This window comes from Nicotiana tomentosiformis, chromosome 10, assembly GCF_000390325.3.
Source record: "Nicotiana tomentosiformis chromosome 10, ASM39032v3, whole genome shotgun sequence".
NCBI lineage: Eukaryota > Viridiplantae > Streptophyta > Magnoliopsida > Solanales > Solanaceae > Nicotiana > Nicotiana tomentosiformis.
The window spans coordinates 10284428-10295747 of record NC_090821.1 but is presented as its reverse complement, the minus strand read 5'-3'; the positions used below and the strand labels follow the sequence as shown (position 1 = coordinate 10295747).

The 11320-nt window shown below is 38.5% G+C and overlaps 1 protein-coding gene across 1 annotated transcript; it reads right to left on the bottom strand.

Annotated features, from left to right (window-relative positions):
• Positions 1-374: 374 nt before the first annotated feature.
• LOC104119813 (histone H2A.Z-specific chaperone CHZ1-like) lies at positions 375-857 on the bottom strand. The gene has a single exon (XM_009631405.1). The coding sequence runs from the start codon at positions 855-857 to the stop codon at positions 375-377; it is 483 nt and encodes a 160-aa protein (XP_009629700.1).
• Positions 858-11320: the final 10463 nt, after the last annotated feature.

Sequence of the window (11320 nt, the reverse complement as noted above, 5' to 3'; positions counted from 1 at the left end):
TTCCCTGTGTGTCCCTCCAAGCTTCCCAAAATATGTCATTTGCATCTTGTTGAGTTCACACATTTTGCCCTAACCCTATATTGCTCATTAGGCCTCAACTTAATTTGAACTCTTCTTTGTACAGCATAATCTTGCAAGGTAGTTCTGAACTGTTTAACACTTTCAAAAACCATTTCCAACTGGAAACAAATTTTCTTGGAAGCAGGATCAAAGTATACCCTGCTGTTGTATCTTCTCGGTTGAGGGTTATGCACCCCATATTCTTCAACTACTTCATCATTTGTATCCTCATTACTTGGATCTGAACCGTCCAGATATTGCTCATCCCATCCCAACTTCCCAACATATTTGGAACCCATATACTTATACATATCTTAAAAACTAGGGTCTATTATAGCTCCACTAGGTATCTCATTCGTACTAACTTTACTAGATATTAATGTACTACTGTTTTCATTCACTTTAGCCTGTCTAGCAGCAACAACTTCAGGTTCTAGGTCATTTGTCTCTCCAATAATATCCTTATCAGCACCATATAATGACTCATTTGTATCATCATCATCATCATCAGAAATAGCCTCATAATCACCATCCTCACTCTTAGTACTTCCCTCATCATCCTCAGCATCACCCTCAGAATCAGTTGCTAAATGAAAGTTGTAGAACTCACCTTCATCTTCACTAGACTCTTCTGTGTCCTCTTCTATATCAGCATCCCTCTCTTTACCCTTTCCATGAGTGTTATCGCCCTTATTTATATCATTGTTAGGTGAGTGTGTTGCCCTAGCATTAACATCACTTGTTTTCCCATGTGGCATTTCATTAAAGCCACATGGTTGAACATCAGTGGGGTCCATATTTATATCATCACTACTCAACATTTTATCTAGGTCCAAATCAACACATGGTGTATTAATTGTGTGAATAAATACACATCAATAAAATCTCCATCTTTATGGTCTTTACACAAAGCTAACACATCAACAACCTTTTTGGTTAATTTTACATGCATATTTATCTACTGTTAAGTACCCCATATCCTTAGCCCACTCATCAAACGAATTATATGCAATTCATCAATGTCAGCCTGAAGAACAACTGGCCAAATTTGCCCATTTACATACCTCATAAATGGGTCAGCCACTAACTACCCTAGATGATGAAACTGTAATTTCACATAGACAGCCATTAAACCTATAAAAAAAGAGGCCAAGTCAGATATACTTTAACCCTAAATAGCCATAAATTTTATCAAAGTGGGAGACAAGAATATTTTGATATGCAAAAAAGCTCTAATTTTTTAACCCTAAATGCCAGATCAATCATGAAAAAGACAACCTCCATAAAGTAAAGTGAATATTCGACTATTTTCCCCAAAAACCCTAATATAAAATCCTAAATAACAACAAATAATTTGTGCAGGTAGACAAAAAATAGCTTTGAATATCACACATTACCCACATTATTTCATAAGAAATTAGATGACAAAAGAAAAAATGACATCAAAAGAGACAAAATCCCTAAAGTAAAGTGAAGATTCGATTGTTTTCCCCAAAATCCCTAATTTAAAATCCCATATAACGAATAATTTATGCATCCAGATAAAATATAGCTGACTATCACATAATATTTCATAAGAAAACATATGACAAGAGAAAACGACATCAAAAGAGACAAACTAACCTTCAAATCCTATAACGTGACTGGAATCGAAAGCACAGACCAAACAAAGCTCGATCAGAACGAGATTAATAGATAATAAACGAAAACAATATAATGGGTGAGTGATTATGATCGATTTTGGAAGGGCGTGACTGGTTTTTCAGGCCATTACTAACCTAGGTTTACAGGGGGGAGGGGTTAGAGAGAGGAAAATGATGATATTAGCGTTTTTAGGTCGGTCTATTGAATAAGGGGGGCCAATCAGTTGTGTTTTGCTTTCGCGCCCTTGACGTGTAACAAATTCATTGGTCATTTGCTAACTGGATGGACACGTTTGTGTATGTGTAATACACGCACGTAGGCTCAAGGGTCAGCTGTATTTATTAGTTAAGGGAATCATGAGTACGAGTGTTCAAATGGAATAGTTTAAAGTTCATGTATCATCTTTTAAAATTCCTTCAAGTTTAAGTAGCCAGGAAGCCATTACGCCTTAAATATTTGATGCCTCCTTATTTGTAGACTCAGAATACAGAAAGAACAAATAAAGAGGGGGTGAGAAAAGCTATTGAGATATTCACAACAGAGCAGCACAACACAACAGAATCTTATATAATTATATATATGGACCTGAATGAAGATTTAGTCGTGGAGATCATCTCCCACTTGCCTTTGAAGTTTGCAGTTCGATGTAAAGTTCTAAGCAAGAATTTTAATACTAGGATTTCTGATCCTAAATTTTCTCAAACGTGGTTGTTCCAACATGAAAAGATCATCTCTATACTCATCTATTCATATCTTTTCATCGGACAGAGTATCCAAGAACTTTCATAAAATTTCCGTAAACTCTATCCTGGCCAATCATTATGAGACGACTTTACCTGTTCAGGTTGTGGTTTTAGCCTCATTCAAGGGCCTACTTCTCCTTAACTTTTATCAAGTTTGCAGTTTCTGTACATTTCAATCCTATAACTGGGGCACACCAATTGATTCGACACCCAAAGACCAAAAAATATAAGCATACAATTGGTGATACATGCCTTTTTGTTGACTATCCTACTTCAGATCAATATAAGTTGGCAAAAGTTGGGAAACTGGATAAAGAAGAAGGGTATAAATTTTAGGTATTTTCATCGGAGGGATCAGGCGGCGTGTGGCATGAATTCCAATCAAGAATGAAGTTGGGCAATACTTTCAGTTATTTGGTTCCCGGTAGTAGACCTGTTTACGTGCATGATTCCTTGCATTGGCTCACATGTGACTGTCGTAGTCTTACCTTTGATACAAAGAGAAAAGAGGCAATAATTCTTAACTTCTCTGACTTCATCAACCGTATTCATGATTTAATTTACAATAAATGGTTAGGGGTGGCGCATGATTTACTTACCCTTATTTGCACCTTTGATAAATTTATAGTCATTGCTGCTTATGACTATCTAAGCAACAATTGGAGAGCTTCCCACACTGTGGCCAACTGCATTACAGGTCTGGAAGGCTATAATTATTGTTTTTCAGTCTGTTTCGACAGCAAACAAGTGCTTTTCCTTGTACATCGTATCTTGGAAAAATATGATGAACTGTACGAGTATGATTCTAAGATATACGGGTATAAAAGAGCTATAGTTTTGGATAAAGGCAATGCAATTAGTTCCCATATACATTCGGACCAACATTAGTCATTGTTCATAAGGCGCTCTTTGATATGGTAAACATTTCTCCCCTATAACTGCGACCTTAGATGAGCTCAGAAGATTTATTACTGACAGTTACTAGTTTCTTTCAGTTCAATTTTGTAGTATTTTATTAGTTCTTGCTATATGTCCTAAAGGAAAATGACTGAATACATAAGGAGAAACACATAAGAGAACTATCAAACAAGCCCGATAGGCACAACTCCCTATCAGTAACATCCTACGAATCAATTTACAAGGAAAAATCAAAGTATATGAACAAATCACAAGGATCTCATCCTGATATAACTTCCACCGCGGCACGTAGCCTGGTTCAAACACATCAAATCACATGAAACTGCGGGAGGTCTCACCCTCAACTCTGAATCACAAGTAGAATACACATCATACCAACCGAAACCTTCTACTAATTCAATCTCGCCAATGCACTACTAAAAAACTAGCTAATTTCGTCTAGGAAAACTAACCGAAATCGGTCGAAATTTGAGAAAAAGCGATCGATTTCCGACCGCTTTTAATTAGTCGGAAAAATTATGGTCACTAAGGGGTTCCGACCGAAATCGGTCGAAATTTTCTGACCGAAGTCGGTCGGTTATTTAAATGCGTTGACTGACAGTGAAACTACATATACCGACCGAAATCGGTCGGTATTAATTTAAAAAAAATTATTTATTTTTCAAATATCGACCGACTTCGGTCGGAATTTTAATTATATAATAATTTTATAATTTATTGTAAATTGTAATAAATTGTAAATTTATTTAACTAAATAAATTTAAATTCAAAATTTTCGGCCGACTTCGGTCGAAAATTTCAAAAATCTGGAGATTTTATTTGACATTTCCAGATAAACAAATCAGATTTTCGACCGACTTCGGTCGGTTTTCTAGGTAAAAACTGGGCAGAATATGCCTGCTTTTAAGCTACACCACCTGCCAATTTAAACCAATATACATCATATAATGGCAGCATTACATTGCTGTCATTTAACCATAATATGAAAACTCAAAAACAACAACAACAACAACAACAACAACGTACAAATAACTAACAACAACAATTAACCAACAACAACGCTAATAACAATAACGCCAACCACAATAACAACTATACAAATGTTCAATAACAAAATAATATCAACAATACAATCATCATTTAAAACTATTCCCAACTAAATATTCACAAGTTCAAGACTTTGTTTAGCAATACACACCATTCAATGAGTGTTTTATATTGCATCATCTTCATTTTCACTATTAGAACCTTCATCGTCGGCATGGTTCGAAGGATCACGACGAGAAGGATTAGCATATGGGGAAGGCTCAGGAGACCAGGGAATGGGGAAAGCACCACTAGCAAGAAGATTGGCCAGCTGACCTTGAAGGAGATTAAATTGTTCGTCCCTCTTTTGTAGCTGAACTAGAAGGGTATCAAATTGTTCATCTCTGTTTTGTTCTCTAACCTTTGTCTCTTCAAGCTCTGATGTCAGCTTTGCGATCTTCTTTTCCATAGACGAGATATTCGACCTATCAATTGCCTCGCCTTGGGCGTAAGTCCCTATACCTTGCAATCCAGCACTGTAGCGCCGAAATAATCTCTTTGGAAGGTCGTATGCTATCCCCTTTTTAGGACCACCGACAACATCCAATCATATCCTCTGCGATTCTTCGTCTGAAATGGGTGGTCACTCGCCTTGCTCATTCGGTGGCAAGCTCTGAGTGTACTCCTCCACATTAGCCTTGTAGCGACCCTTTATTTAGAAGATCAAAAATTATCAACTATATAATATTATAAGTATTAATTTCAAGTTATACTAGTTATGAAACTTACATATGCAGTCTCCGCCCGGTCCTCAACCCATCTTGTTGGATCTGTCGGTGCCTTCTTCTTTCGGATGTGAGTCTCCATGAAGAACTCATCATGAGTCATCTTCCTCCCATATTTTTTTTCATACAAATATAATAAAACGTGTTAACTAAATTAAAATATATAAAATAGTTTGATAAAAATAGATGTAAATATTTTAAGGAATTACCAGTAGTCTCCTCGCAGTCCCCATGCTCCTTGCACCCACACAATACAAGGAGCCACCCTTCTCAGATGCACGAGCCTTTTTTCCCTATTCACTCCTCTTCTCGAAATTCTTGATGGTGCACTGCCTCAGCATATCCTCCCATATATCTGGTAGAACCCATGAAGGCTTCTTGCTCTTCTTTCGAGCAGAGGAGAAGGAATCAGATAGTCTTTTACGATATTTGTACACAAAATTTGCAAGAATTTCACTGTTATGTCGTCCTCCCAGGCACACTTAGTCTGCAAATAAAGTATGTAACGTTAGATAAAAATATTGTTAATATAATGCTTAAATAGATAAGAATTGTAAAACCTTAAATTGGTTGAAAATTTGATGCACGAGCTCCGGTGGAAAGTCACTCCAAGTTGCATAGGGTGCATTACACAACCGGCCAAGAGCTTTAGTGATTATCTTTGTAGTGCGATGATTAGGTATGAACCTGCAACATTGCAATTACATTAAATAAACAAGAGCAGCTATTATAATTCAGCAAACATAAAGAAGTACTAAATAAATCTTACCCATTGCCCTCAGGCCTGATGATCATCCTATGATAATGATCATACCGCATTTCCTCTGGATCATCATCCTCCGGTGAATCTGAAGTGTGCACAGAAGGGGAGGCATCTGGCTCAGCGCTACTATCCCGGAGGCAAAGTCTAGAAATGCTAGGAGACGAACTTCGTGGAGAGGGAGACATGGGCCGCTGATGAAGATGGCTACGATCCACACCCCTGTATCGATCTAGACCCCTGCTGCAATCCAGACCACTATTGCGACCCGGCTGGATGAAATCTAGATGGATGTGATCCAGCTGGTGATGAAGCAAATGGAGCAGATGATAGGCGTACCACTTGGCCCTGTGAGTGCTGACTCGATGGACCCATGTAACTACATGCAGGATCATATAAAGGAAGCATGGTATATCCCTATGGCGGAGAGTGGTAAGAATACTGCTGAGAGGGCGGATGGTAGGTAGTCTGATGAGTAGATGGATGTGGTGGAATAGATGTGTACCTAGAAGATTGCTGCCGGCCATCAGCAGCGGAGGGATGCAAGTGTGGAGTGGAAGGAAGCGAGGGTGTAGCACTATCATCATGATCAATAGGCCTCTTATCCTTCCTAGACCTACCTCGACCCCTACCGGTCATCTGCATAAATTAAAGAAAATATTAGAATTGAGTACATAAATCCATATAAGTTGAGAGCGCTTGAAAAAACTAACATGATAGCCATCTTCGACGTATCCTTCCTCGTCTGAAAATTCTTCCTCTTCACTTCTTTCGTTTTCATTAGGTGATTCTACATCCTCATTTTCTATGATTGTTATTTCTTCCATATCAACTTCTTCTAATATACGTTGAGGATGCTCCAAGTCATTTTCTAACTGATCATCCACCATTTAGTTAATGCTTGAGGTATCGTTTTGGTAAGCAACATCTAGCACATTCTCAACTTCTACCCTACCAACAGGCTTAGTTTTGATTACAACTAACCAATCAGCCTTATCCCTCTGCAACAGATATGGAGAATAGTACACTTGTCTAACTTTTTCTGCAATTATAAAAGGATCATAGCGATTATACTCCCTCTTTTTATTAACCTTAATTATGTTGTACTGCGAGTGTACATTTGTATCTCTTCTAGGTGTTGGGTCAAACCACTTGTATCGAAAAAGTATGATCTTCTTATTTAGCCAACCTGAATATGACAATTCTAGAATCTCTTTGATTATACCATAATTATTATTTTCCCCATCCCGGTTGCCTTCACCACCTTTGACACACACCCCACTGTTATTGATTTTTTTATACTTGGAGCATTCCTCGGTGTGAAATTTATAACCATTCACACAATACTTAGACATAGTTGTAATCGTAGGTGCAGGTCCCCAAGATATGTCTTTCAAAAATTGATTTACACCGTTGTTTGGATTATTGACCTACATGTAGTGTTACATAAATCACAAGTGAGCAAGTATATTCACAAGTGACCAAGTATGTATATTCACATGTGAGAAAGTATGTAAGATGCACTTACACACTCTTTAAAGCATGCCTCAAATGTAGAATATATAGCATCCCGGTCAAATTGACTCACGAAGTCACTGAGCGACACATAAAAAATTATTTGTTAGTTGCATCAACCAAATTAAATAGTAGTCCATGTAAATTAATCTAACGTCAACACTTACTTAAGAAAGGGTTGAACTTCCGGACAATTTAGCAACACATGATTTGAAGCTGATTTGTACTCCATACTACTTAGGCCCCTTTTTTTCGATCTTTAGAACCTCGTCCTAGTTGATTGAATATGGACATTGGTGGATATAATGGATCAAACTGAATCACGAGATTGTGCCGATTGGGCCTATTTCTAGCACATGGCACATGACTGTCGAAGTAGTAAGAACAAAAATGGGCAGTTTTCTTTGCAAGATAGGCTTTGCATATGGACCCTTCAATCCTATTCCTCTGTTTCATAAATCGTTTACACTTGCCGATAGTCCTGCACATTGTCATATTAGACGATAACGTTAAAGAAAACTATAAGAATAAATCAAGGTTTGATCATTACCTCTCGGATGGATACATCCATCTGCATTGAACCAACCCTCCAAGTCACGCCTCGTGTACAAGGTGAATTGGAAGGTGTTCCATCATATAAAAAAAACACATGGAAAAATTCTTTCCAGCTTATTACTGATTACAGGAATGTTCCAATTCATTTGGCCGGGATTAAGGTTTCCATGAAGATATGACAGTCATGACTTTTCATATGAGTCAGTTTTCCTTCAACTATCGTCACGTTTTCCCAGGTTCGAAGCATAGCCCTCGGGCATCTTTAGGTTTGTAACCCACTCACAAATCTGTCGTCTTTGTTCCAAAGTGAATGTGTAGTTGGCCTTGGGCTTGAACACCTTATCATTGTTCACAGACTGCAAATGTAATTCAGGCCCCCTGCAATATTCTTGTAAGTCTAGTCTAGCCTTCGGGTTATCTTTTGTCTTATTCTTATCATCCATCACTGTGTTGAACAAATTGTCAAAATAGTTCTTCTCAATATGCATGACATCAAGATTGTGTCGGAGAAGATTATCCTTCCAATATGACAGCTCCCAAAATATGCTCTGTTTCGTCCAATTATGAGTAACGCCATATCCAGAAAATCTAGAAGGTGGGGCCTCGGTAATTTTAGTGAAGTTCTAAACCCTCTCCCAAATTTCCTCACCGGACAAAACTGTAGGTGGCAAATCATGTTCAACTGTATTCTTTTTGAATGCGTTCTTCATCCTTCTGAACTCATGATCAACTGGCAAGAACTAACGATGACAATCAAACCATGATTGCTTTCTGCCATGTCTTAAAGTGAACGCTTTACCATTTTTCATGCAGTAAGGACATGCTAACTTTCCAGTAGCCATCCATCCAGACAATATTCCATACGCAGGAAAATTATTAATGGTCCACATTACGTTAGCACAGAAGTTAAAATTTTACTTTGTTGATATGTCATATGTCTCAACTCCATCATACCACAACTGTTTTAGCTCATCAATCAGAGGTTGCAAATATATATCAATCAAACTCTTTGGATTGTCGGTACCGGGAATAACACAATTTAAGAAAATATATAGACTAGTCATACACATTTCAGGCGGAAGATTATACGGCGTAATAAAGACCGGCCAGCATGAATATGGTGTTGCAGAAACAGAAAATGGCGTTAAACCATCAGCACACAAAACCCAACCGAACATTCCTCGGTTCACTAGCATAATCCGGATACGTCCTATCAAAATGCTTCCAAGCTTCCCCATCTGAAGGATGACACATAACACCGGGCGACCTTCTATTTTCATAGTGTCATTTCATATGAGGAGCAGAACTCATCGATGCGCACAACCTCTTTAATCTAGGAATAAGAGGTGAATAATGCATCGACTTCACAACAATATTCTTCTCTCTGGAAACCCGCTTAAAATGAGTTTTTTCACAAAATTTACAACTTTCTAAATCTGCATCACCCTTATAATACAACATGCAACTATCTTCACAACAATCGATTCTCATAGACGAAAGTCCTAACTTAGAAACCAATCTTTTAGCCTTATAGAAATCTTCGGGTATGTTGAAAGTTAGGTCAACTAGTTCACTCATAAGGCCAATGAAAGAATACATTCCCGCTTGAGAAATATTGGTATCTGATTTGATACTTAATAATCTAACTGCAACAGGCAATTGAGAGTGCATACTCCCTTCCCTTAGTGGACGACTAGCGGCCTCTAAACTGTTCATAAAAATATTTTGCCTCTTCGTTAGGAGGTTGTTCAACACTTTCATGGGTTTCAAAATCGAAGTGCATCCCAAAAGCATCTGCAACCATTTCATGGTATCTAGGATGTTGAACGCTATTCTCCACCGACCTACTACTTTCACCAACAATTACATTATGAAATACGCCACCAGTACCATCAACCTCTCCATGACTAGTCCACACAAAATAATTATCCATAAACCCTTTTTCTATAAAGATGAGTCGTAACATCCTCTGAACCCAAAAAATGCAAACACTTGCACTTTGTACAAGGACACCTATTCATCCCTCCAATCCGAAATGGTTCAAGTAGCATTGTATGCCTAATAAATTCCTTAACCCCTTATATAAATTCCTCCCTAAAAAACCGACGATTAGGATAATTCCTATTATACATCCAACTACAATATCCCATCTACATAAATAACAAATAAATTACATGTTATATTAATCATAATTCAAAGTACAACATTTACTTATTACAATATTGAATTAGTTAAGCCATTCAATTAGACTAACTCATTCAATTATAATTTGTTAGCACACTTAATTACAAACAATAACAACTCAGTAAAATCCCACCAGTGGGGTCTGGGGAGGGTAGAGTGTACGCAGACCTTATCCCTACCCCGGAACAGGTAGAGAGGCTGTTTCCGGGAGACCCTCGACTCAGAGACAATAGATCTGTGACAACAAAAACCCAAAAAATAATATCAGCAACGTGAGAGACAGCAAATAAATGGAAAAGCAGTAACACAAATATTATGCAAAAGTGTGAAACACAACATAAATCGCTAGCAGGGCTAGACAAAACACTATCATACTCGTCGGTACAAAGAGGGAAACCGGGACAAAGAGGAAAACCACTCGACTACCTCTTAACCTACAACCCTAATGCTCGACCTCCACACCTTCCTATCAAGAGCCATGTCCTCGGAAATCTAGAGTCGCGCCATGTCATGTCTGATCACCTCGACCCAATATTTCTTAGGCCGCCCTCTATCTCTTCTCGTACCTGTCAAAGCCAACCGCTTACACCTCCTAACCGGAGCATCTAGGCTTCTCCTCTACATGTGTCCGAACCATCTAAGCCGCGCTTCACGTATCTTGTCGTCCACCGGAGCCACGCCCACCCTCTCCCAGATATCTTCATTCATAATCTTATCCAGCCTAGTGTTCCCACACATCCATCTCAACATCCTCATTTCTGCTACTTTCATCTTCTAGATATGTGAATTCTTGACTGGCCAACACCCATCCCCATACAACATGGCCGGTCTAACCACCGCTCTATAGAACTTATCTTTGAGTTTTGGTGGCACATTCTTGTCACACAGGACTCCAGACACTAACCTCCATTTCATCCACCCACCCCAATACCGTACGTAACATCCTCGTTGATCTCCCCATCTCCCTGGATAATTGACCCTAAGTACTTAAAACTCTCTCTCTTAAGGATGGCCTGTGAGTCAAGCCTGACTTCCACATCCGCTTCCCCCGTCACGTCGATGAACTTACATTCCACATATTCCGTCTTAGTCCTACTCAACTTGAAACCTTTAGACTCCAGGACCTGCCT